This window comes from Zootoca vivipara, chromosome 12, assembly GCF_965207765.1.
Source record: "Zootoca vivipara chromosome 12, rZooViv2.hap1.1, whole genome shotgun sequence".
Lineage (NCBI taxonomy): Eukaryota > Metazoa > Chordata > Lepidosauria > Squamata > Lacertidae > Zootoca > Zootoca vivipara.
The window spans coordinates 49,599,687-49,626,969 of NC_142595.1; the positions used below are offsets into that span (position 1 = coordinate 49,599,687).

The window sequence follows — 27,283 nt, forward strand, 5'->3', positions numbered from 1 at the left end:
AGAGAGAGAGACGGAAACCGACTGCTTACAAATAACTCAATATTCCTTTATTCTAGAAAATAATAACAATGATAATACAAAAATAATTAACTGTGCAAAAAGAGAGTCAACTTACACTGCAAAGTCAGGTGTGTCTAAAACAGCACACTCAGAACAAAGCACTTAAAACATCAGGATGCAGCGGGTTGGGAAAGAGGCCCAGAAAGGTTCCGTTAAGGCAAGGAAGGCCTCTCGCCCGCTGCAACGTCCTACATGCACAACTGCAACCAAGCTGCTTTGACGGGTGAACCAGGTTGCCTTGGATCACTGGCTTCCTCTCTCCAGAGAACGAAATGGCTGAAGTTGACTTGAGGAAGGGAGATGGGGAGGAGGGCAGGAAGAGGGACGGATGCAAAGGGCACTGAGCCTAGCGAGGGCCGTCGCCTTTTGCTGGGAATAAGAAAAAAAGAGGAGCTGTTGTTCCTGCCACCTCAAGTCTCTCAAAGCTGCAGGATTTAAGAGAAGATTTTGTTTTTCCAAAAAAAGCAAACCCACAAAGTCTAACATGCACATTCCGTTTTTTAAAAGGCAACATTTTAGACTCCAGGTTGGAGCAAATGGTTGGAGGGTGAAGCTGGAGATTAAGATGGCGGGCTTTAAATCAAAGAGCAGCTCCCAGAAACCCCACCAGAGGCCCAGACAGGACAGGTAGGTCAGGGAAAGGGGGGGGAAGGTCAGCGTGGTAAGGAATAAATAGTCCAGCTGCACCAAATATCATCGCCACACGCCACCGCCTCCTCTGCTGGTGCGAGGGTTCAAGGCAGGTGTGCTGGAGCGCTTCTTCCCAGCATTGGCGGCGGCCTGGGGTCTCTCGCGCCCAAACCCCGAAGCACCCACGCGGCGGGCAGAGGCCATCTGAAGAAGGAAGAGGGGGTGAATGACAGTGGCTTTTGACAGACACCCATTCCTTGACATGACAGACCAAAACCTCCTATAAGATTTAAGCTTTCTGCTCCCCGGTTCGTTAACCTGCCTCCCCACCTCCCCACCCCCCACCTTCTCTGCTGTCCCTGGAAATTAAAGAGCAACTCCTACCTCAGAATTTCTCCCATCCCCTCCAAAACAATGGCACACACATACCTCTTTCCTCATGGCATCAATCAACTTGGGGTTGGGGTTCCGGCGTGCTTGCAGATTTGCATCGCCTTTGGCATCTGTCCTGAAGCAAAAACACCCCCGCCAAAAGGAAAAATAAAAAAGGGAAGAAGATGGGAATGCTACTTCAGAACAGAACCCAGGCACCCTGCCCCGCCACCCACCAAAATCCTGTACAGTGGTACCTCGGTTTATGAACACAATTGGTTCCGGAAGTCTGTTCATAAACTGAAGCTTTCATAAACTGAAGTGAACTTTCCCATTGAAAGTAATGGAAAGTGGATTAATCCATTCCAGACGGGTCTGCAGAGTACTCAACCTGAAGCGTACTTAACTCAAAGTATGGGTGTAATTGGTTTCGGAAGTCTGTTCATAAACTGAAGCGTTCATAAACTGAAGCGAACTTTCCCATTGAAAGTAATGGAAAGTGGTTTAATCTGTTCCAGATGGGTCCGCGGTGTTCGTAAACCAAAAATTCGTAAACCGAGGTGTTCGTAAACCGAGGTGTTCGTAAACCGAAGTTCCACTGTACAATGAACTTCAGGCCCCTTCTATAAAAAACCAGGAAACTCTAAAGCCTGTCTCTTTCCTCTGCCCCTCACCGCCGAGGGCAACATTTATTGAGGAGTCCTGTCCAAATCCTGCCAACCCCCCCCCCCCCAAAAAAAGAGGTTGTGCCTGGAATCAGGAAAATAACACACATACACCAAGCCTTACCCATTCTGGCCTATCTCACGCAAGTATTTATACAGGTCTTCGGGAGAAGGCACAGTCCTGCCTTTGGCCTGGTGATACCTCAGCAGGCGTGAAACTTCAGCGACCTGCTTTGGGGACAGGATCCCCCCCTCATGGGCTGCGGAGGGAAAAGGGAGAAAAAAGATCAGGGAATGGGCCCACAGAATTCATACTAGAGGTATCTCCACTGGCACTCATGGGCTGGTCTCACACCAGGGTTTTGCCTTGGGGCAGGGCTGCTTCCGAGTTCAAGCAGCCTAGCCTGGCCTACCTACCTTTGAGCAAAGGAACTTTTGTTTTGTGGACGGCAGTATTGCTGGGCTGCTGGATGTGGATAGTGCTGGCAGACGGTTGGGCCGGATCCCACAGGGCTGTGGACCGTTCGTGATAGGACAGCGACGTGCCTGGAAAGGAAGTCGGGAAGCTTTTGAGTGCTGGTTAAACCCAGGTCTTCGGCCAAAGAGGCAGTCCCCACCCGCAGGTTTATGGTCTAAAAAAGCAAAGCAAAAGCCTGCAACACGCAGGGGAAAGTCAGCATAGAATCATAGAATCATAGAGTTGGAAGAGACCACAAGGGCCATCGAGTCCAACCCCCTGCCGAGCAGGAAACACCATCAAAGCATTCTTGACATATGCCTGTCAAGCCTCTGCTTAAAGACCTCCAAAGAAGGAGACTCCACCACACTCCTTGGTAGCAAATTCCACTGCCGAACAGCTCTTACTGTCAGGAAGTTCTTCCTAATGTTTAGGTGGAATCTTCTTTCTTGTAGTTTGAATCCATTGCTCCGTGTCCGCTTTTCTGGAGCAGCAGAAAACAACCTTTCACCCTCCTCTATATGACATCCTTTCATATATTTGAACATGGCTATCATATCATCCCTTAACCTTCTCTTCTCCAGGCTAAACATACCCAGCTCCCTAAGCCGTTCCTCATAAGGCATTGTTTCCAAGCCTTTGACCATTTTGGTTTCCCTTTTCTGGACACGTTCCAGCTTGTCAGTATCCTTCTTGAACTGTGGTGCCCAGAACTGGACACAGTACTCCAGGTGAGGTCTGACCAGAGGTACTATTACTTCCCTTGATCTAGATGCTATACTCCTATTGATGCAGCCCAGAATTGCATTGGCTTTTTTAGCTGCTGCATCACACTGCTGACTCATGTCAAGTTTGTGGTCTACCAAGCAGGGAGGGAAGAGGAAAATTAAAATGGAAACTCAGCCACTGGTTTCTAGCTTGAATAATTTTTTTATTAATTTTTAGAAAAAGAAAACACATACAAAATATACAACATAAACTCTGTCCCTTCATTTTCCCTCCACCCACAAGCCCACCTCTGCCACCAGTGAGCCCCATGGGTATTGGGGAACAAAGGGGTCCATTTTAAGCTGGGTTTGACCTCCCCCCTCCTTCCTCCCCCCTTATCCCCCCCCCTGCCACTGAGAGGACAAAGGCGGAGGATCTCTGGGGATTGGCTTATCCCCCAGCTATTTCTTCACTGTACTGGAAAAAAGAAAAACAAAGAAAAAAGGAGATAAAAAAAAGCAAAAATATGAAAAGGGGAAAAAAAGGGAAGGGAAAAAAAAAGGAAAAAGGAAAAATATTAATGGCTTCCACGACTCTCCTCCTCCTGGATTTCCCAACCTCTTTACATAGTTATGGCGGGTTTTCTAATCCAATTCAGAATCTTATTCTTATAATATTAACACAATCCTCCTCCTTCTTCATGCTGTCCCCCTCTGAGCCCCCCCCCCTGCCACTGGGGTAGCCCGAGGAGTCCAGCAGTCAAAAGGTTCCATTTTTGTGTCTGGGTTTCCCTCCACCCTTCCCTCTCCCCTCAAGGCACCCCCTGCCACTGGGTACCAAGAGTAAGAAGGGGGAGACAGGCAGTTTTCCACCCAAACACCTGATCACCAAAATTATTCAAAAACAAACTCTAAGCCTATTTCCTCAGCCATTCTTTTTACTCCCTCCAGAAAGCTCTTAACCTTAAACTATAAAAATCTCTCCTCCCCCCCCCCCCAATGTCCCTCCTCCCAATTGGATCAGCATATCCTTTAACAGGCCAAGATTCCGACACCGTTGTTCATAGACCAAAAACAGTACCTTAAACTAAAATTTTTACCCCACACCAATTCTTTCCCACATCCACTTCCAGACCTCTGCTCCTCCCTCTTTCTGCCTTTCCCTCCCTTCACTAACACCATTCAACATTTCAGTCTCTCCAGGATTTTCACTTCCATCAATCTTCTCTTCACTTTGCTTCTCCTTGTCGGCCTCATCTCTTTGTTCTGATCTTTGTTTTTCATCATCCAACACATATTTTTTATAGTCTGAATCAGTCTCCAAATTGTCCTCAAATTGTTGCTCCTCACACACAATCTCATAATCAAAATTGTCCTCTAGATCTTGCTCTTGCACCTCATTCTCCTTTTCTGTTGGATTGAGACATTGCCTTTCCTTGTAGATATCTTCCCATGTTTGTAGATAACCCAGCACAGCTTCCTGGAAAGCTCGAGAGAATTTTGTTTTCATAGTTCACTTGACCACAGGCAGACCAGAGATAAGGGCAGAAGGGTACTGGAAAATTCCTCTCTACCACGTTTTCGGCTCCATCTTGGCTGTTCTTATCCTTTGTCTTTAACCTCATCAGATTTCAAATTTACAGTCCGCTTAAATCCTTTTAAAACCTTTTGAATCAATTTTTCCAATTCACAGGAATAAAATCGTCTTTCTTAGCCCTTTAACAATTTGACAGCTTTTGACAGCTGTCAAAACGTCCTCCCCCTTGTTGCTGCTGAACCTCAAGGGGCAACGACACCGGGGGGCTGGGGAGGTTTGGAAAAGTCTTTCTTTCTCTCGGGTCCGCAATCTTGAAAGAAGTTTTCCCTTTTCGGCTTGGGAATATTTAATGCGCCTCCCGATTGTCCATTTGGAAGAGATCGGCTTCCGTTACTTTAGAATCTCTTCCTATCTTCAAATTTAAAATTTTTAAGATCCGAATAGAGATTTGACTTACTTTGAAGAAGTCTTTTATTGCCTTCTTTTATTGCCTTTTATTGCCTTGGAAGAATCCGCCGCTTGCAGGCTGAGGACTCGGAGCTTCACTTCAAGGAGGTAAGATGAAACCCAAAAATGGCTCCCGCGACTCCACTCCGCTGGCTCTCGATTGCTCTACTGAGCTCTCGGGCAGCAGAGGATTCGCGTTCGGAGCAAACAGCTGGGCACTATGTCACCGGGACTCTCTACCCGGTGTTTTTTCGGGGAGTCCGCTCGCTCTGCGGACTTCCCCCCCCCTCCACGAAGCCAGGGACTTCAGAGCACGAAGTCCCTGCGTCCAACTTCACCAGCGCGACGAATCGGAAGCCGTTTCTAAACACTTGTTGCCACAAGGACTGGTTCGGCACAGCTCAGGTGCAGGAGGTGTCTGAGGAAGCTGGGCTGGTGAAATAAGCCCCCTGGGCGCTATCTCCCCCCACAGCAGCAACTGGATGGAGGCTGCAAGAGGGAGAGGCCCACAGAATGCAGGAAGGTGGAAAGCTGCCTTGTTCAGAGTCTGACCATTGGTCTCTCTAGTTCAGAACTGTCCCTGCTAACTGGCAGCAGCTCTCCAGGGTATTGATCTCAGAGCAAGTGTCGAGACAGATCGCTAGTAGCAGTCCAGTGCTCTGCAAACCCTGAACGCCCTTCCAGCCACTGCCTTGAACGTGCCAGCGACCACCACCCACAGGTGGGCACAGCAAGGGGCTGGGGAGCAAGGGGCTGGGGAGCAAGGGACAGCCAGGAGCCACTAAGAGGACTGCAGAGCTCCCTTGTGCAGAAGGAGAAGGGGCCTGCTCTTACCAAACTGCGTCTGGTTCGCGGCAGGTGGTGGGCTGTCCGTGGAGACCCTTTCCTGCTTCTGCCCAGCAGTTTCATATGCTGAGCGGTCCAAAATCTGGAGTGTGGTGAGGAGACAGGAGTTAGGTGTGCATCCTTCCCTCCCTCCTACACACCCATCTCCTCCTTGGCCAAAGGAATCAACAAGGAAGCGGTCAAGGTTCCGCAGTTACTCTCCTAAGACATTTATGCTACAGAAATAATTAACAGCCAAGAATTCACTGTGGATAAAACTGAATTATTTCTTCATATTTAAAAAAAACCTAGAATAAGTGTTTTTTAAGCAACCTGATCAAAATCTTTACTTAACACCAACATGATGCACTTTAAACTTAAAGCCACTTAAAACTGAATTATGTCCCGTCTTACCATGAGTCAAAGGGTGCTTTTCTGTGTAAAAGAGAGCCACTATCAGGATTCTGAGGTTAAGTACAGTGGACCCTCTGGATATGAACTTAATTTAATTCGTCCTGGGAGGTCCGTACTTACCCTGAAAAGTCCGTATCCAGAGGCGCCACTTCTGCACACGCGTGCGGCACGATAGAGCGCTTCTGCGCACGCATGTGCGGCAAAACCCGGAAGTATACGCTTTCGGGTTTGCCGCGTTTGCAACCCGAAATTATGTTACCCGAAGGTAACGTAACCCGAGGTACCAGTGTACAGCCATACCTTGGTTTTCAAACAGCTTAGTTCTTGAACATTTTGGCTCCCAAACACTGCAAACCTGGAAGTGAGTGTTCCAGTTTGCAAACTATTTTTGGAAGCCAAACATCCGACGCAGCTTCTGATTGGCTGTAGGAGCTTCCTGCAGCCAATCAGAAACTGTGCTTTGGTCTCTGAACGTTTTGGAAGTCGACGGACTTCCGGAATGGATTCTGTTCAACTACCAATGTACGACTGTATTATAAAAGGATGCAAGCCACACATTGCATACCCTTCAACATTCCTCAGATAAAAATAGGGCATCTCTCTCTCTCTCTCTCTCTCTCACACACACACACACCACAGAGAGAGAGAGAGAGAGACTCCTCGACCCTCCATTTTTTTGTCCCCTCCTGTCCCCATAGAGCATTTCCTATCAGAAGAAGGCTGAGTGCCACCACACCAAGATGAGAAGGCTTCACTTGAAATCTGCCCACCCTGCAAGGAAGGACTCCTGTCGCAGTTCCCTCCCACCCCTACAGACTGAAAAGAGAAAGAGCAGAGATTAGGATCACGACGACACACACCAAACGCAAGTAGTAATTCAAGTCGGGCTGAGGCACTTGAGCTCCACCCTCCAAGCTGCTCTGCTGGAGGGTCTCTCCCTCATTGCCTGCTGTCTCAGTCATGGTCTCATCGGTGTCATCTGTGAATGGGTGCTCTGCCAGGTTATCAGGGTGGAAAGGCAGACCTGAAGCAGGCGAGAGAGAGACAGAAACAGAGAAATGTGGGAGGCCCAGGTTTAAATATCTGCTCAGTTGCAAAAGCCCATTGTGGGCAAATCACCTGCAGCTTTCAGTCCCCTTGCATTTAAACTTCCTTTCTTTTTAAACCACCCATCGCCAGGTAAAATTCACACATGCACGTCAGGGATTCTTCAGCTGTGATCCCTGCACTGCAGGGGTTGGACTAGATGACCCTTGGGCTCTCCCTTCCAACTCTACAATTTCTACGTTTTTATGCCTTTATGAAGGGCAGCCATGCAGATAAAATATTTCCAAAGCGTTAATGCAAGTCAAACAACAAAGCAGAGAAATCGAACGGCCTCACACTTCGGCCAATATATATTTTCAAAAAACCTGCAGCTGTTCCACAACCACATTAACAAAAGTCCTCACAATGGGTGGTATTAAATGATGCTACATTTTACTCAGGAGCAGATCCATTGAAATTACTGGACTTGACCCAACGCACACCTGCTACAGAGCTGTCCACCTGCGGTTCCAGCTGCTGGAAGCCCGGCTGGCTGAGGAGGCTGTGGTTGAAAACGTGGCTGAACTCCGAGGAGAGACGCCCCATGTCTGGGAGCAAGGGGAGCAGATGGCGGTAAGCATCCTGCAGGGACTTCTCGGGGGCGTCTGGCAGGCCCCGTGAAGAGCTGCGCTGGGCGGCAGGCTGGAGGGGGACCGCCTGCGCCCACGCCGACCCCTCGCAGTCTCCTGCCCCTTGGCTGCTCCCAAGAGATTCCGCCTTCTGGGTCTTGGTCAGAGATTCGGAGGGCTGCAGAAGCTCCAGGTCGGAGGGGGTGTCCTATGGAAGGAGGGCAAGGGGTTAAAAGACAGTGAGCTCCGAAGACAGCACTGGTCAGTCCCCTCCCACTCAATAAAGCACGCTACAGCTAAAAGGAAAGAAGTCGTTCTTCACGCAATGGAAATTGAGCAGCAGCACGAATCTCTTTTTAATGAAGAATTGAGCAACAAGTCTACAGGGTTCTTAGAGCCTGGTGAATTTTACAAGGGATCTGCTCAAAGGCAAGGGAGCTCTGGAAATTTTGCAACATTGATCTTCACCAGTGTTCTAATCCCCACTTAAGCCATGAAACACACTGGATGCCTGGATCAGTCGCTGCCCCTCAGCCTAACCTACCCCACAGGGTTGTTGCAAGGATAAAATGGGGTGGGGTGGGGTGGGGAGAGCCCTGTGCACGACCTTGAGCTCCCCAGAGGAAAAAGTGGCATTAAAAATGCAATAAATAAACTAACCAGGATAGTATTATGAAGCTGCTACTGCAGGTGAGGCTTTGGAGGGTGGGGGAGACTGGCCTAAGGTCACTCAGTGAGCTACAAGCCCAAGAGTCAAACCAGGAATCCCGAGCTTGTTCTCCCAGCCCTGCCTTCACCACCCTCCAGATGCTTCAGAAGAACGAAGCAATATAGTTCAGGTAAGACACAGTGTTCACGTACGGCAAAGGGATGTGGGGGCTGGAGTCAGTTTTAGCAGTTGTGTATAGCAGTCGCCACTGCCACCCCACCCCCACCCCCAAGCTGGTGCCCTCTAAAACTCCCAGCTGTTGCTGAACTCCATGTCCAGGAGCAAGGGAAGCAAGTGGCGGTAGTTGCCAGCTGGGAGTTGCAGTTTGGAATGCTAGGAAGGCGCCAGCTTCAGAAAGGCTGGTGCAGAAGGACAAGCCTTGCTGAAGAATAACCAGGCATGGCTTGTGCAGAGGCAAGTCCTACTTCAAACTTTTTCAGTTGAGATGGGAGTGACAGTCCAAAACATCTGGGCAGTGGGTTTAAAAAAAAAACATTTTATCTTCTATTTTTCCATGTGGGCAGGGTTGTGTTGGCAAAGGCTGCCCTCGCTACTCTTCTCCTCAAGCATTTACGTTTCTGGTTAGGGTCCAAGCCGGGAGTGCCAGGAGTGAGGACAGCTCTGCTTACAGTGCCAAAGAGACTCTCACCTGCTGCTGCTGCTGCTGCTGCTGGGCTTTGGGCTGTGGGGAGGCTGGGCTGCCACTGGTGAAGAGGCGCAGCGCCTCGTTCCAGTGCGCCTTCATCATAGCCTGGAACTGGCTCATCATCTCCGCTCGCTGCATCTCCAGCCGCCGAGACTTGGCCGTCAGTTCCCGAATCTCATCTTGCTGCTTGGAGATCCTGGGTGGGGTGGGTGGGAAAGACACCATGGTTCTAGGACAACCTTCCACAACATGGAAACAGTTTCATAATATTCAACATGGCATATATCGCAAATCAGGATGTGTGCGCACGTGCTTCTCTCCCGATTCCTGTTGCCCCATTGCAATGAACAATAAAATAACAGTTAAAGGTTAGTAAAAATGTATTAAAGGTGAGTAAAAATGTATCAGACCCCTAAATGTCCAGTTGTCCAAGGCATTACCCTGTTTGCCTCTACATACCCTGTTTCTCCAAAAATAAAACGTAGCCATAAAATAAGCCATAGCAGGATTTTTAAGCATTCAAGGAATATAAGCCATACCCCGAAAATAAGACACAGTGATAGGCGCAGCAGCAATGCCAGTCGCGGCAGGAGGAGGAGGAGGGAAAAAATAAGACATCCCCTGAAAATAAGCCATAGTGTGGTTTTTTTGAGGAAAAATAAATATAAGACGGTGTCTTATTTTCGGAGAAACACGGTAGTTCCATCCTTCTTTGAGACATTGTGATATATTGATATACCATGAGGTTTTGCTGGTCATAGATCACAATGTTGAAAACCAGACACCGCCCAGCCCTCCTTTCCCCCCCTTCCCCCTCTCTCTGGCTCCACACACAGCTTCCCCAGCACCCCCAGAAAGACCTCCCCCTCCGCCCGCTTCCAGGTACCTGCACTCATAGTCCTCGGCGAAGTGCCTCTGCCTCTCCTCCCTCTCCGCCAGGTCGGCTTTGAACTGGGCTAGCTGGCTGGCCAGCTCTTTCTCGTGGTGGCCGCTCAGCTCCAGCAGCTGCTTTCTGCCAAGGGAAGGGAAGGGGTTGGCTCCAAAAACAAGAACTTCTGGTTTATAGCCAAGAAGTCGACAGCTCCCCAAGCGGTAGCGGGTTAAGCGAAAAGGGCAGGGATGGGCTCGAAAAGGAGCCATCTTGAATCCACTTACCCTGTGCTCTAGCACAGTGATTAACTATGGGGGTGGGGACCTTAGGAAAAGGCTTTATTATGAAAGCAAGGGGAAGCTCTCCCCCCCCCCGCTCCACCTGTCTCAAGAAAACACGAGATCAGGGCCCATCTGCTCCACATCCTGTTCTCACAAGTAGCTGATGCCTGTGGGAAACCCGCAAGCATACCTATCATGGCTAGTAGCCATCGACAGCCCTCTCCTCCTTTAAGTTGTTTAATTCTCTTTTAAAACCATCCAAGTCGGTGGCCTCTTATGGGAGCGAGTTCCACAGTTCCAACTATGCACTTGCATGAAAAGGTACTGTCTTTTATTCGTCCCAAATCTCCATTTCGAATGTTATGAAAGGGGAGGGACTTTGCTCCCCCTGCTTGCTCTATGCCATGCATACTTTTATAAACCTCTATTATCGTGTCTCCAGAGCCAGCAAGGAGGGCTCACTATCTGCGGAGGCATCTAAGGACAGGGGCTCCCTCTGGCTGGAGGTGTGCTTGGCGTAGAGGGGCATAGAGCACCACCCCACCTGTGCTGCTCCCTCATGCTGCTCATCTGGCGCAAGCTCTCCTCGTGAACTTCAGCCATGCGCTCCGTCACCCGCTGCTCTAAGGCCACCTTCAGCTCTGACTCCAGCTTCACCTTCTGTGCCTCATAACGTGCCTACGTACAGAAGGGGGCGGGGGTGGGGGGGTGGGGGGGTGGAAGGGAAGAGGAATTTCACTTCAAGCTTCTGGTGTTGCATTTGACATGCTCCTAGTCCTCAAGGAGCTCGCAAGTGCCAGGTACAAAGACTTCGGCTGAAGGTGAAAGCCCTTGAAGCAAAGGACTATAGGCACCACCTCAGCTCAGCGGGACTGCTGTATCTTTAACATTATTAGTATTCTTTATTAGTCATTTTTTTTGCCATGGCAACTCAATAACTGGGTGAATGATACGTGAGGTGAATCATCACAGCTCCATAATAATAATAATATAATAAAAATAATTAAATAGCAGGGAGCAAAAGCAGGGAGAAGCCCCTAAATGGCCTCGGTCCAGTATACCTGAAGGAGCGTCTCCACCTCCATCATTCTGCCCGGACACTGAGGTCCAGCACCGAGGGCCTTCTGGCGGTTCCCTCGTTGCGAGAAGCCAAGTTGCAGGGAACTAGGCAGAGGGCCTTCTCGGTGGTGGCGCCTGCCCTGTGGAACGCCCTCCCAACAGATGTCAAAGAGGAAAACAACTACCAGACTTTTAGAAGACATCTGAAGGCAGCCCTGTTTAGGGAGGCTTTTAATGTTTAATAGATTACTGTGTTTTATTTTTCTGTTGGAAGCCGCCCAGAGTGGCTGGGGAAACCCAGCCAGATGGGCGGGGTATAAATAATAAATTATTATTATTATTATTATTATTATTATTATTATTATTATTAGAAGCTGCAGCAATGAAAACTCCTCCTTCCATACAATTCAATTACTGTACAAACATCTGGTCCAGCATCCTGTTTTCACCAGAGGCCTGTGAGAAACCAGCAAGCAGTATCTGAGCACAAGAGCTTCTCTCTCCTTCCATGGCTTCCAGAAACAGGCATTCAGAAGCATGACTGCCTCCAAACCAGCGCCTCCTGTGGGAGGGAGTTCCGTCGTTTGACCACACACTGCGTAGAAGAGGACTTCCTTTTACACAAATTGTCCCAACACTCGTTTGCTGCCGTTCCCCCCCACTCACCCCAAAAGCAGCACCTTCGCTCGGGAAGGCCACTGCCCAGCTTACCTTGACCAAACTCATCTCCATCTTCAGGTTGTCTCTCTCTCGGCGCATGGCCTCCAGCTCGGCCTCCAGCCCTTGAACTTCTGACTGCACCGAGGCCAGGACGCGCTGGGCGTCGGCCGCTTTCTGAGCTTCGCGCTGGGCCACTGCCTAGATAAGGGGTGAGGAGGAGGAGGAGAAGTAGGGTACGCACCGAAAGAAGCTGTTGAGACTGCAAACACCCCACCACCATCTCCCCACAAAGCCTGCCTCCCAACTGCATTCCTGGCTTGCTGTGTTGTGTGCCCCCCCCCCCGAGCATCCTCTCCCTGAGCAACAAATACCATTGAAAGCCACGTCTGAACCGTTCCAGATTTTCAAGGGCAACTCTGAAGCAACCTGGGTTCTGCCTAAATGTGAGGGAAAAGGGATCTGTCCCCTTGGGGAAATCCCTTCTCATCGCTGCCCCTCCCTCCAAAGGCAAGGCTCTCGGGGTAACCTGCTCAATGGCTGCATGCAAAATAACAACATAAAATCTGCGCGGCAGCTGGATCAGTTTACTATTCATCTCGAAGGGGGAGAGAGACGAGAAGGCTTCACTTTCCAGCCTGTTCCCACTTGGGACCGGCCACCTGGGTATATATTGTGCGGAATTAGGAATTAACTCAAACAAAGCAGAGGCCAGGAGCCTCCCAGATCATCTGCAGAGGCGTTCAGCTCATCACAAATGGCATGTTTAGACTATGACAAGTGGGAACAATCTGAATCCAGAAATACAAGGCTGACTACAGCAGCAAGAACAAAAGAGTGAAGGCTTTTGTGTTATTCCTAGCAAATTGGTTTCTTGTGCTACTTAAGATCATCTAAATTTGCCGTCTGCTTTTTTTTTTTCTGGCAGGCCTCCTGTGGCTTTAGGCATGACCCAAGAGGCAGAAATCCAACAATTGCCTTCTCTGGCGCAGTGTTTCGAAAAGCTTTACCCAGTGAATCGCTGCCAGTGAAGTGGCAGAATAAGGCACACACAGAAGCCTCACTGGCAAATACAAGGAAATCCTGGGTGAGACCAAACTGGTCTCTCCCCTTCCCACTCCTCCCCTAAGCTGCTGCCTCAGATCACGGATCCATCTAGCGCAGTGCTGCCCACACTGACTGGCAGCCACTCTCCAAGGTTTCAGGTAGGGGACATTCGCAACCCAACCTAGTCAGGGATGTAAGAAGTGCCTGGCTGCTGGACCAGGCCAATGGCCCATGCAATCCACCATCCTGTTCTCATGGTGGCCAGCCAGATGCTTGTGGGATAAGCCAGCAGGAAATGAATCCTGGATCTTCTGCACCCAAAGCAGATGCTCTGAAACTGAGCCATGGTCCTTCCCTGACGACTCGAGGGCTATGAGCCATGACGGCTGGCTAGCTATTTATCTACCTAATTTGTATACTGCCCTTCATCTGAAGATCACAGGGTGGTTCACAGCAACGAACCCTCCAGGTTAAGAGCCCTTGCATGCTGCCTCTGAATACTAGTTGCAAGAGAACCCAAGGGGGAGCAGGCTAGTATCCCGACACCCTGCTTGTGGCATCTGGTTGGCCACCAAGGAGAAACACGATGCAGGGTAAGAGAAGACCGTTGGCCTAGTCTAGCAGGCGCTGTTCACCTGACGCTCTCAATGGTGGCAAAACAATTCTTTAGGGAGTAAACGCATTGCAAGTCCTGCCTTAGCTATTAAAGGGCACAACACAGGAGCAGTAAGTCACAGGAGTCAGACGAGGGACGTTTGCTGGAATCCCGCTTCTGAGCAGCAGAATATTTTTTAAAGCTTTTCTCTGAATCACTGAGGACTAGAAACCTTAAAAAATTAAAGGGCTCCTTGAAACAGAAAAGTGTGCAAAAGCCGCAGAGGCTTTTGTGTGAGTGATTCAACTAGATCTGGAGCCATGAATATTGTTTCCTGGAGCTCTTTCCTAGCCCTGTTAACCAAGATTAGACGTGGACCCGCAGATAACAGCTGGCCCACCTACGCACACAGCCAAATCAGCACTGGAATGAGACATCTCTACCCCACAACTCACAGACTGGGAAGGCTGCTGCCGTCGCGGCCTATGCTTTTCCTCCATAGGGTGGGGATTTCTTCTATAGGGTGGTAGTTCTTCCCAGCCTTGGGATTCCATGGCAAACAAGGCCTCCCCTGCCTCTGTGCTCCATGTAAGAGGCTATGGCCCGAAGGTGGAGCCAGAGTCAGCCCTGCCCACTAGGCAAAAGAGGCCACGCCTCTCCCAAGGGGGTTTCCTTACAGAAGGACTGTGGCTCTTCCTTGTGCTGGAATACTGCAGCCGAGTGGCCAGGTAAGAAAGCCTACTAATAAGGCACTCAAAGCTCTGCTTATTTTTCTACAGCAGTCCCAGAAATTTAGCTGCTCTTCTCCATATTGAGCCTGCCTGCTACAGCCTCAGTAAAAAAATGAAGGCAAGAGTCTGGAGTGGGGCTGAGTCCTTCTGAAAGAGGGCCAAGAGAGAGTAGGAGAGATTTAAAAGGGGGTAGGAATATAGGAAGCTGCCTTATACCGAATCAGACCACCAGTCTGAGCTTATATTGTAAACTCAGGAGGGGAGGAGCTATCCTATGCACACTGATGAGCATTGTTTAAATGATAAAAATAGTATTACCCATGGAATTTGGTGAGACTTGTTTGCTAGCAAGTAAGCTCAGGATTACAACCAGCTCTCCTTAAAAAAATTAAATTGTCCAAAATCGAACTACAGTGGTACCTTGGTTTACAAACTTAATCCATTCCGGAAGTCCGTTCTTAAACCAAGGCGTGCTTTCCCATAGCAGCGGGGGACAATTTACAAACAGAACACACTCAACAGGAAGCGGAACATGTTCTGCTTCCAAAGCAAAGTTCACAAACCAAAACACCTACTTCCGGGTTTGCAGCGTTCCGTTTCCAAGTTGTTCATAAACTAAGCTGTTCTTAAACCAAGGTACCACTGTAGGCTTATTCTCACGTTAACGTTATTCTCACGTTGTTTCCAACTCCACTCAGTTAATAGAACTGGTGCAATGCTTTTGCTTTAACATTTACTAATGCTGACACCGAGGCCAGAATGTCTGTGTTATCAATTACTGTTTCCTGTGAACAGTCGCCGGCTGACCTCTCTACATCCCATTTCCTTCGGCCACACTAATGTGTATATATGGGTAATAACTTCAAAGGGTGTCCATGGGTTCTAGTGTAAGAAACTGCCTGCTAGGCAAAGCTTTTGATCAGGGGCCAGCAAACTTTTTCAGCAGGGGGCCGATCTGATTTCCGGACCATCGGCAGGCGGGATTGAGAAGGCGATTGGGCCTACCCATGCTTTAGATCATGCTCTTAAATGGGGAGGGAAACCGCTCCTGCAAGGGATTCGGAAGGCCTGGGAGGAGCCTCTCACTCTCACCTTCTCCTTGTCCAGCTGGGAGCGGCTCTCCTCCTGCAGGACCTGCTGCTGCTGCTCCAGCTGCCTCTCGCGCTGCGCCCAAGCCTTCTGCTGCTCCTCCAAGGTGGCCCGCAGGGTCTCCTGTTGCCGGCGCTCCAGGTTCCACTCCGCCTCCAGGCTGTGCACCTGCCGGCGCTCCGCCTCCAAGTCGCAAGAGAGCCTCGCCCTCTCCTCCTCCTGAGCGGACGGAAGGGGATGGGGGCGCACTTGTCAGCTCTGATGCGAGAAAGGCCTCGGTGGGCCCAATTCCTAATCCCAGAACGATGTCCTGAGAAGGGCATTAATGGGAGGCGCCCGGCCCTACCTGTGGACAGCGCTTGGCGTTTGAGAGTCAACAGCCTCTTGCCCCAAAACATGGGGCTCTTTTTAGCTCTCATGGTGATATCAAGGCCAGCTGGTGGGGGGGGGGGCAGAAAGAAAACAGGGCTCCTGTACCTTTAATAGCAGAGTTGAAGAGGAATTTCAGCAGGTGTGGGTTGTTTTCCTCTTCTGCGTTCCTATTAAAGGGACAGGAGCCACTGGAAAGGTGAAGGGCCACTAGGAGGCCATTCTATGCTTACTCAGAAGTAGGTTGCACTGAGCCCAATGGGGCTTACTCCCTGGATTAGAGGACTGCACCCCACAGGAGCGAGGGCATGGGAAGGCTCAGGGGAGAGGTGCTTCTTACCAGAGCCTCCTTCTCCTTGCAGAACTGATTGGCCGCTTGCTGCTGCTGGCTGAGGGCAGACAAGGCTTGTTCGAGGCGCTCCTCCACCTCTGAGATTTTCTATAGGAAAGAAGAGTTAGACATTTCCCAAAGACAGAGAGGGCCCCCAGCTGCATCCTTCCTAGACCCGGGGTGATGGGTTGCTGGTTCCGTCCAGGCCTGCCTGGGACATTTTGCTGCCTGAAGCAAATGGCAAGATCAGGCTTCCTCAAACTCGTCCCTCCAGAGGTTTTTGGCCTACAACTCCCATGATCCCTAGCTAGCAGGACCAGTGGTCAGGGATGATGGGAACTGTAGTCTCAAAACACCTGGAGGGTTGAGGTTGAGGAAGCCTGGGCAAGATGGTGCCCCTCCATTAGCCCATCCCAGAGACAGACCTCAGCCTGACAGAGTGAATCTCATTGGGAGAGATTCAGCAGCCCCTAAGCCTATTATTATTATTATTATTATTATTATTATTATTATTATTATTATTATTTTGATTTATAGACCACCTTTTATCAAAAGACCCCAGGGCGGTGTACAACATTAAGAACACATTTTACGGAGCACAATGATAAAGACATAATGAAAAGCATCATGATAAAGTAATCATAAGAACAGTCTCCCCCAATAGATTATTTAACAGCTAAAGGACTGAGTAAAAGAGGATGTTTTTGCCTGGTGCCTAAATACATAATGATGTCTCGCCAGGTGAGCTTCTCGGGCGAGAGCATTCCGCACATGGGGAGCCACCACCGAAAAGGCCTGTTCTCATGTTGCTACCCTCCAAACCTCTCAGGGAGGGGGACATAGAGAAGAGCCTCAGGCGACAAGCATAGGGTCCTGTGTGGCGTACGTAGCTCTGACCACCAACACGGAAAAGGGGGGGTTGTGCACAAGAGCACCAGGGAGGGGGCTGTCCCACTCCGCCTCCTAGTTGACCCAGTGCGACTTCAAAATGCAGAGTGTCTCTCTCCAAATTTCCTGGTGGCCTCATGTGCCTGCCTGCCGATGGGCAAAGCTGGAACCCCACCCTCTTGCTGCCCTGCTGAGATCTGTGGCCCCAAGCCCCACCTCCTTCTGCTTCCCCAGCGCCTGCTCAAGCCCTTCCTTCTCCGTCTGCAGCCTGCGTAGCGTCGCCGTTCGCTCAGCCTCGTGCCGGTTCCAGCCCTCCACCACTTTGGCCAGGGTCTGTGGAAAGGAGAATGAGAGGCTCAACTGGCTGTTCCCCCCCCCCACGGTTCCAGGGGGTTCCCCAGCTGGAAAGAGATCCCTCGCTCGCTGGGCAATGAGAGAGAACTGGTGTATTGTCGACTGCTGTAGTCCAGTTTCCCCTCCGTCCCCTGGAAGCCACATCCTGCACTCGCTTTGCACGCAATCATTCTGGCCAGGACTCAACCACTGCTTGCTTGCTTGCTTGCATAGGGCTTGTTCTGAACTTACCAACAAGCAGCTGGAAGCTCAAGTCCATTCCAGAGGCAAATGCTCAATATGAGGGTTGCTCTTGTTTCCTCTATTTGCAGAGGTGACTAGAGCATTGAGTCTCCAACAAATGCACTTTTGGGACCCGTACAATGATCCTGAGAGACCAAGCAAGGCAGAGGGGCTCTCTGGGGAACACCCGAGATCCTTGTCCAAGCCTTGGGTGCAAAGGGCACCTCTGTGCTATGGAGTGTGAGTGTGTGTGTGTATTTGACAGTGCTTAGTTTGTTTTCGGTTGCGAGTTTGCCAATATTAATTTTGTTTTGTGGATTATGAGAGCTGTAATGCTTTGTGAATCTTATAATATGACCCTGGTTGTGGCTCTGCCATTTTGCTTGTTTTTTTCAGCTGTTTTGTTCACAGCATTTTATAGGAGGTCCTCATTTCGCTGGTGATTTGCCATTGCTTTACTGATGAGTTGTTAATTATTCTATGCCACCTATGTTGCATTTGTATGCTGCTTTGTGATTCGTGTGCAAGTCAAAAGAGGCCTAGAAATAGAATGAATGAATGAATGGGTCACGTTGTTGACCTGGGTGGGTTGCTGCAAGTTCTGCCTTTGAAACAGCTCCAGTCTTCAGGCTTTACTGAAAAGAGTGCAGCAGTCAGGGGGGTGGTAGGGAGGAGCTACTGCCGGTGTGGGGAACCATAGGTCCTCCGGACACTGCTGAACTACAGCTCCCATCACCCTCAACTATTGGGCCGTGCTTTGCTGGGACTGATGGGAGTTGTAGTTCAGCAACATCTGGGAGGGCCAAAGGTTCCTGCACCCTGGGGGTCAGAAGATTGTAAAGAACTGCCCTCCCTGCAATTGCTAAGAGCAGCAGCTGCTACATGTAAAAATGCTGAAAGAAGCTCTGCCCGGATCAGGCCACAGTGGGCCCATCTAGCCCACCGTCCTCTTCTCACCGTGGTCCACAAGCAGGACCTGGGCACAGCAGCAGCAGCAGTGCTCTCCTCACCTGCAGTCCCCAGTCACTTGTATTCATGCCCTGGGCTCCCCATGGCTCCAGCAATGAAGCTCCACTCCAACCCACCTGCTGCTGCTGCTGCTCCTGGGCCAGCCCTTCTCTGGGCATCTTGGCTACCCACCCACCTGTCGTGTCAAAGGCTCACCTTATCCAGCTGCTCTATCATGCTGTCTTTCTTCTTGTCCGCCGAGACGGCGACGGCCAGCTGCTGCTGCAGCTCCAGGATGCGATTCTGCAAGGCTTGGATGTGCCGCTCGCAGTGCTGGGTGGGGAGGAAGCGGTCAAGAATTCAGTCGCTGTGGAAGGGAAGGGTGAAGTATTTGGGCTAGGGGAGGTAGGCCAGCAGGAAATGATTCTTGCGGAAGAGGCAACTCAAGTCCTGGCCCCTTTCCAAGAACTCCCACTGATACACCATTCTTCTAGGTTCTCCCCCCCCCCCCGTCTCCACCCCACCACAGTCCTGAGCGATGGAAACTTTGATATCAGTCAAACCCCTAACAGCTAAAATGAAAGATGAAGATTTCCGGGACCTGAGCCAGTCCTGGGGATTATTCAGGAGGGCATGCCTTACTTCTGCCCTGTTTATATCCTCTTATAAATACAGGTGTTCAGTCGCTACTTCTCTCCTGTCCTACACGGAGCACCCTGCTCAGGGGAAGTGGAGTTCTTCCCTGCCTCCTAGAGCAGAATTATGTCCCCTCTGTGGCAGACAGAAGCAAACCTTGCTCTTCCCGGTTTGCATGAGCAAACCGTTTGGAAGGAAACAATCTCCCCCATCCTGCCCCAGACTTGGCTGCCTTGGGTTAGCCTAGGGCAGCAGTGAGGACTCTTTGGCCTGCAAATCTGATGAGACCCACTAGGCCTCCCTTTTTGGTCCAGCTGCTCCTACCCGATGTCAGGTGCGGGGCAGGTGAAGACCTGGCTCGGCCATGGGGGTGTTTCCATTGATCAGCTGATCTGTGGCACAGGGCTTTGCAAGAGGCGACAGTCAGCTGATTGACAGGAGCTTTGTAGGCTGTGCCTTTGCCCATCATGCTGGACCAAACCGGCGGGGGGGGGGGGAGAGATACGGTAATGATCTGGCCGGTGGCCAGATCTTGTTGCCCACATCTGGGTCCAGTGGCTGTTAATGGGGATGAGCATCAGGGAACATGTCATGCCAGTTCCCAGACACTCCCCCCAATACAGATAAGCATAAATACTGTAGTATTTAAAGCAGGCATAAGCAAACTCGGCCAGTAGTCAGGGATGATGGGAATTGTAGCCCCAAAACATCTGGAGGGCCAAGTTTGCCTATGCCTTATTTAAAGCAATCATAATAATTCAGCAAAACAATAGATTTGCAGCTGAACTGTCTATGACTTGGCAACAGCAGTACTGCAGCTATAGTACCCGTAGCAAATCAATCCTTGGGGGGGGGGGGGAGAGAAAACACCGGGAGAATAAAAATGTGTTTAATTGGTCTTGGAAGAGAGCCAGCGATAGTATCACTTGCATCTCAGGGCAGACCTGCCCATCTGTTAAGATATTTGTCAGTGGCCCTCAAGCCCCACTGAGAGGGCTTCTTGGGCTAGGGTGCCTCGATTCATGTGACTTTTCAGTGTCACAATATACTCCCAGGCCTCCTTAAACACAGACTGGAGTGGCTTCCTGCTTCTACCAAAAGCGTCTGTAGTAACAATGCAAGTTGCCATGTCCCAGGAAGTAATCTGTTCTCTTCCCACCCAGACACGCTCATCACAACCACTGTGTTACAGGCAGTGTTTGTATTTCCCTGCCTGTCGTGCTGCAGACCTGAGTCTGACTCCTAGGTTGGCTGGGCACTTCTTGGGGGAGGGGGGGGCATAGCTGAACTGTCGGGCACCTGCTTTGGATACAGCAGGGGACCACCTGCGGCAAATGCACCACCGAAATGTAGCCTGGCGTGAATCAGCCCAGGGTGTCCAAGAAACGAGAGTTCCAAGTGTATTCAGTGGTGTGTGTGTGTGTGTGTGTGTGTGTGTGTGTGTGTGCTGGGGCTCACACATGGAGCAAAAAAGTCCTAATAGATGGGTGCCTCTCCTTGCTGCTCTGGGACCAAGAAGTAGGGAAAGCTCTCATGTCACGAGCGAGCAACGGAAACTCTTTTACAAAGTAAGCCCTGGTGTTCAGCGGCTGCTCTAAAGGACATAACTCCTTTACAATGGGCAACGCTATGGGGGCAGAAGCTGCTTCACCCACACACTCCCACCTGCCTCCCAGAAAGGCAGAGATTTGAGTCCTCCAGAATATTTCTCCCAGGAAGTTCCAGGACTTTCTGGAGCAGCTATCAGAGCCCTGGAGCTTACTTTGGGTTCCCAGCAGCACCTGGGCCAGGCAGAGCAGGCTGCTGCGCTCTAATAGGCTTAGAGGGCTAAATAGAGCCTCGGGAGGGGGCCGGCTAGCCCTCCACCCACCCCAGCAAGCGGCTTAAAGTCGGGCAAGGCGCCCTGCAGCAATATCACCAAGGTCAGGCTTGTTCCACCGGCACGTGGGCTGGGTCTGCGGCACGCCAGCGCCTCCTCCTGGTCAGATGGCCTCCTCCGCACATCATTGCCACCACCCACTTCACTCCCTTGTCCTTCGGAAGATGCTTAGGACAAGGGAGGAGAACAAGATGGAGGCAGAAGGCAGCCAGGATTTTGTTTGCAGGTTTGAAAGGAGGCTGGAGTTGAACACAAGCTGGGGGGCAGGGAGGATAACAATGACAAGAGTGGGTACTTGAGATCACTCCTTTAAAATGCACCAGAGAGTGGATTAGCAAGGGTTGGGCACAAATGAGGTTCCTGTGCCTTTTTGCATACCCTAAGAGCTGCCCTTTGAGCAGGTCTCTGAATGTCGGAAGTTTAGAAAAGGAACACAGTTAAATTACAGAACTCCCTCCCATAGGAGGCAGCGAAGGCCACCAACCTAGATGGCTTTAAAAGAGGATTAGACAAATTCATTGAGGAGAGAGCTCACAATGGCTGTGCTCTGCCTCCAGAGTTTGAGGAAGCGATGCTTCCAAATTCCAGTTGCTAGAAATCACAGGAGGGGAGGGTGGTCATGTTCCAATCCTGCTTGCAAGTTTACACACAGGGATCTGGTCAGCCACTGTGAGAACAGGATGTTGGACTAGATGGGTGCTGGCCTGATCTAGCAGGGGTTTTTTTTTAGGTTATCTGCAAAGAATGCTGCACTATGTGGGCTTTGGCCCAATCCAGCAAGGCACTTCATATATTCACGACCATGAGTGCAGACTCGAGATCAACTGACACAGGTGAGGAATGATTTCACCCTTCACAAGGTTCTGTGTTAGGCACTCTAAGACCAAAACCCAACAGGGAAAGTAGACCACACCCAAAGACTTTAGCCTGTCCACCCCAGCTTAAAGAGGGGTAAAAGAGTGGATATTCCCCACCTGTTGTGAAAAGAGCAGATACCCAAATCTATGCTAGTGAAGCTGGAGCTATTATTTTCTAGATTAATTATTATGGTGTCACAAGTATACAGTTATGTATAAGGCTATACAGGCTGTATGAAGCTTAACAAATTCAAGTTCTGCCCCAGAACAGAGCCACATTCTGCATCCTAAATCATGGAAATCAAAGTCTCATGGCCTCCTGCTGATTTTGCCTAAAATTGTTGTGTTATTTTATTTTATTTTTAAAAACCCACCAATTTTTATTTTTTTTGCTTGGCAAGCTTTTGGGAGGTGGGAGAAGAAAAGGGTGCCACAGATAACTCTGAAGACCTCCGGAAGTTCAGCTCCACTTCCCTTTGCCTGAAGATCAGGGCTGACACAAAAGGTGGTGCACTTTTAAAGCAGAGGCTTTTCTGCAGGGTTTGGACACGTATCAGGGATACGGCTATAGCCCCTTCCAGCTTTGCGATTCACTGAGAGGTAGGGGCTGCTGAAAAGCAGATCTACTGGACCTAATCCCTTTCCCCAGAGAAGTCAGGACTCCTGGTTTTCTTTCGTGAAGAGGTTGCAGATCAGCAACAACCACCGCTTGTAGCCCTGATTCCTGAGCCCATCTTCCTAACTGCCCATGGAACTCTGCCCATGTTGAAGGTGAATGTAGGGGGGCACGTGGCTGGAAGGTCAGAAAGCTCATTACGGGCCATGATACCGGCTAAGTCCGAGTAGCTTTACTTAAAGTCGCAGGTCACATGACACTTACTTCATGCCGCCCCCTCCCCCCTCCAGCCATATTGGTCCATCCTTCAAGCCTCTTTGGCTGCCTAATGCAAAGCAGTAATCCTGGCAATTAGGAGAGGCTCAGGTGAGAAGGGGGGGGGGGTGCGAGGCATTCCCCCCACCCCACCCCGGCCAAGAAATCCTCAAGCAGTTGGATCTCTTTGTTTAGGGCAATGGTTCTCAGAGGGTGTGGCAGGAGAAGATGGTAAGTGTGGCAGGAAGATTCGAGGACTAATCAAAGAAACATTTCAGTATCCAAGTGATACTGAGGATATTCCAAATTGTGATCTTTTCATTTTCCAATGTATTTCTTATCAATAAAAAAAATTCAGGGTGGCATGAACAAATTTCTATTCGGAAAGTGTGTCCCAGAGGGAAAAAAAGTTTTGAGAGCCACTGTTTTAGGGAAAGAATATGACCTTTAAAAGCAATTTGGGCAGAGGAGAGGACAGGGCAGACCCAGTCCCAGCAGCCACCCGTTCCCTCATTCTCCCACAATCCTTTGTGAATCCTTCAGACAGGCTCCACAGCTGCCTGGGGGTGCCACTCACCTTCCGCCGGGCCTGCTCCTTGTCCAAAGAGTCCTTCAGCAGGTGGGAGTTGGCATACGGCGGGTGCTCACGGACTTGGCCCAAGCGCAGGCTGGTGTAGCGGGGAAATAGTTGCTCAAAGCCGGCTAGGGAGCCGGGAGGAGAGACCTCCTGCAGGGGCCTGGCGCTAAGGGGACAAGCGGAAAGGGGACATGAAGGCAACAGAGGCTCTTTCAAATCAAAACCAGCCACAATCGATCCCTCCACCCTCCTGACACTCTTACTCTTTAGCTTCCGGCATCTTCTATCCCCGAGGTGCCAGGAAATGCCAGGACAAGGACCCAGGAGTTCTAGAGCCCCCCCCTCTCTCTCAACATTTCAGGGTTGGCTGAACCACTTCCTGGCCTTTCACCCCAAGGGCTGTCGTCTATCTACTGATCCTCCTTTTAGAATATTGCTCCTACACTGGGGTGTCTGCATTTCACTATTGTGGGTAACTTCTGGCCCACAGGCCTCGTTAGCTGGGCCCTAGGACTTCGTTTGGCCAAGCCTTGCCCACCTGTTCCACATCACAATGTGAGGTGCAGGTACAGGCAGGAGTGAGCCAAAAAGGGGGGTCGCAGGCACTGCAAATCAGGCGCACCTGCAAAGTCCTGCATGGGGCGCTGTGAAGCCCTGACAATCAGTGCCAGCACTGCTCTATGCAAGAATTGCATAGTTGGGAGCCGTCCAGATTCTCGGGGCTGGCACAGAGCTGCGTGTGGTGCTTTAAAGCTGATCCACAGGGCTTCAAAGTGTAGCGCAGGCTCTATGCTAGCCCGGGGGTTGGGGAATCACATCACGGTGATGTACAGTAATGATTGATAAGTTGGTGACCTGCAGAGGGTAGTGGAGTTAAGGGATCTGGCCCACCAGCCAGATCCAGTTCCTCACCTCTGCTCTCTAGAACAGTGGACTCCAAAGATAAGCTTTGTATGAGATCATCTGTCCTAGCTAAAGGGAAGGCACCTCCATTCATCCTTCAAATGTGTGAGGAAGCAGAGAAGTAAATTCTGGTCGGCCACAACACTGAACCATGGTTTTCTCATGACATGCATGAGCCTCTGAATGCACCAAGCAAAACCAATCAGAAACTCATGCACATTACCAAGGCTCAGGACTGATCCAAGGTTTGTGTTGCATGCAAACCAAGCCACAGTTGTCAAAGGCCCCCAATGATTTTAAAAAAACCCCAACATGTGGTGAAACATCAAGGCTCCTCAACAGAATCTGAAATTCACCCAAGAGCTTAATCGGGGTTCTTTATCTGTCTCCTGAGATGCAGCTGCTTCTGGCTGGGAAGAGCTGTGTAGCAGGAACCCCTCAAAGCTACAATAGCAACTGACCCAGAGCCAATGTTCTTTTTTCGGTCAGTACGCATCAGTATAGCATACTGCTACCTCTTTTTCCCTGCCACCATCTCACTGCCGCCGCTTCTCCCAAAAGGTGCTTTGGTGATCGTAAGGATCATGCCCAAACAAACAACTTTTATGATCCTCAGGCACCTTCCGGGAATGTGCTTTGGCATTCAAAGGGTTGCGCTAAAGCACCTCCGGGAGGCTGTGCCTTCCGCCGCGTAGCAGCACCTATTTTTCTTTTTTAAAAAAACACCAACCACTGCCCAGAGCCTAGGAAGTCTGTTCATGTCCTGAGATGAACTTACTTGAGCAAGGCAGTCGTGGTGTCACTCTCAAAGGAGTCATCATCTTTCTGCTCAAAAGTTCGCAGTGCCACAGCATCCCCTGCAGGCAGAAAGGGGGGAATTGTTGTCTGCAGGTCATAAGCAGCTTCTGAGGGTGAAGGGAAAAACAGCTCCGATTTTGGTATAAGGCCACTTCCTGCGTTCCTACTTAGGAGGCTGGCTAGCGAGAACCTGCTATAGATTCAGGGGTTAGATGAGAGATCAAGAGGTGGGTGGCAGTGGAAAGGGTGCCACGCGGGGCAGTGAGTAAAAAGGAAAAGGATTAGGGGAGCCTCTCCAACGGGAAGCCTGGTTGGACCATGTTCCTCGTACTAGGCAAAGCTTCTTTTTAAATCTTATTTTTGGTACTCACTCTCACCATGAGCAGCATCCCTGGACCCACGGAGCATGCCTTGCAGATGGCAGCGCACGTTCTCCATCTCAGAGATGTGGCGGGACTCGACAGCAGGTCCCTGCAGGAGAGAATGAAAGAGGCCTGGGTGTTTTATCCTGCGTCTCCAGCCTCTCCCCAGCCACGTGGCCTCTCCTCCTCACCTTCCTGTAGGTGCTGGCCTCCACGCTAGTCGAGAGTCGGTGGCTGAGCTCCTCCGCCAGAGTGTCCAGATCTACTTCGGGGGCCTCCGCTTCCCTGGAGTGGCCCAAGCTGTGCTGGTTCTCCAGGTGGGAGCGGGCCTGAGCCTCAGCCTGCCGGCTCTGGTGCAGCGAGGCATAGAGTTGCGCCGTCACCTGGGAGGTATAGGGGGTGCCCGCCTGAGAGGAAGGGACCTTTTGCCCTGGGGTGGCAGGAGCCGAGGGTGGCAGCAGCTCCATGTCGCTCAAAAGATCCTCGCTGTGGATGGAGGAGCTCAAAGTCCTGCAGGCACTCTTGTCATCCATGGGTACAGTTGGAGGTGGTGGTTCCAAAGCCTTTGCCCAAGCCGGCCAGGCTGCAGGAGTTCTGTGCTCAGAAGCCCAGAGTCCCTGTCATAATGCGGAGTGTCCCGTGACAACAGGAATCCGACAGAGGAAAGGTGCTTTCAGACATGCTGGCCCACCCAGAGTGCCGGCAAGGAGATGCTGGAAGGAGAGGCCTCGCCTGGGGCTACAGGAACAGGACTGGGCAGGTGGTGCTTCCCAGCCGGTGCCCTGAAGAGAAAACGATACCCGTGAGGGGCATAGAAATGAGCTCACAGCAGGACAACGGGAAAAACAGAGGTGACATCAGGGGTCGGATCCCAGCTGAATAAAAGCCCTGCCCTGCGCCACTGCTCGCCTTTGCCCTGTATGGTGACATTAGTCCCCATTTCCTGGTGGGCACATGGCAAGAGCTCAACTCCTACTTGGTTTAAGCTCTATGGATCCTGGGTGGGCCTCCACCCCCACCCCCCACATGCTGCTGGACTATAAGTCCCATCAGCCACAGCCAGCGCCCAGGGGCAATGGGATCTGTAGTCCAGCAACATCTGGAGGGTCCTGATCCACACTCCTGCCCTAGAGGGATCCCTCTTCTTGCCCCTTAAAGCTCCACACTCACTTTCTGAAAACAACCCCAAGCATGCCTCCTCCCACATCACACACTCTCTTCCCCTTTAAGCGCCCCCACCTCAATTTTAATGGCAGGCCCCCTCCTACAATTCCTAACCACCAGGCTCCCCCACAATCCCCCTGGAGCTCCACCCACAACCATCTGGCTCCGCCCACACCTGTCCCCCGCCTCACACCTGCCACAGGCCCCGCCCACACTGCGCTCCCCCCCCCCCCAAGCGTTGAGGTAAATCCTAATTCTCTCTCACACAGCCCCGCGCGGGCCCGGCTCTTTCCCGCCGTTTTAAACGCCCTCGCGCTCCTCCTGTCCCGCGCTCGCCCACCTCTAGGCGGCGCCCCCCACCCTAAAAAATAGCGCGCGCACACAAAATACAAAACCCAAACCAACCAACGCTTGGTTTTCATTTGGCTTAGGCCAACGCAACTCCTGTCAACCACCTTGGCAGGGAGGGCGGGGAGGCCGTCGCCGCCATTTTGCTTGAGGGCAAGAGCGCGGCAGGCGCGGGGCGGGGAAAGTGAAAATGCGCGTGCGCGAGCTGCCGAACGAGACACGGGCGGGCGGAAGCGCGGTGACAAGGCCACGCACGCGCCGAGCGGCAGACCAATCAGCGCGCGCGCACATGCCCTACCGCTCTCGCTCTTTCCCCTCCCCC

General features: G+C 51.0%; 1 protein-coding gene across 5 annotated transcripts; it reads right to left on the reverse strand.

The window, feature by feature from the left end:
• Positions 1-22: 22 nt before the first annotated feature.
• Positions 23-27,138, reverse strand: CNTROB (centrobin, centriole duplication and spindle assembly protein). Of its 5 annotated transcripts, none has more exons than XM_060281889.2 (20): positions 27,019-27,138; positions 25,641-26,231; positions 25,459-25,558; positions 25,068-25,146; positions 23,387-23,552; positions 18,783-18,899; positions 17,259-17,375; positions 16,164-16,262; positions 15,458-15,673; positions 12,047-12,193; positions 10,821-10,954; positions 10,011-10,136; positions 9,128-9,320; positions 7,644-7,977; positions 6,975-7,138; positions 5,710-5,803; positions 2,145-2,273; positions 1,852-1,987; positions 1,120-1,198; positions 23-894 (listed from the first exon to the last, which is right to left on the reverse strand). In XM_060281889.2, the coding sequence occupies exons 2-20, from the start codon at positions 25,980-25,982 to the stop codon at positions 754-756; spliced, it is 2,913 nt and encodes a 970-aa protein (XP_060137872.1). In that variant the 5' UTR covers positions 25,983-26,231; positions 27,019-27,138; the 3' UTR covers positions 23-753. The 5 variants fall into 5 exon arrangements, with proteins under 5 accessions (XP_060137872.1, XP_060137874.1, XP_060137870.1 ...); XM_060281891.2 differs by having other exon boundaries at positions 1,120-1,193; positions 25,068-25,194; positions 27,019-27,130; XM_060281887.2 differs by lacking the exon at positions 27,019-27,138 and having other exon boundaries at positions 25,068-25,194.
• Between the last annotated feature and the right edge of the window lie 145 nt (positions 27,139-27,283).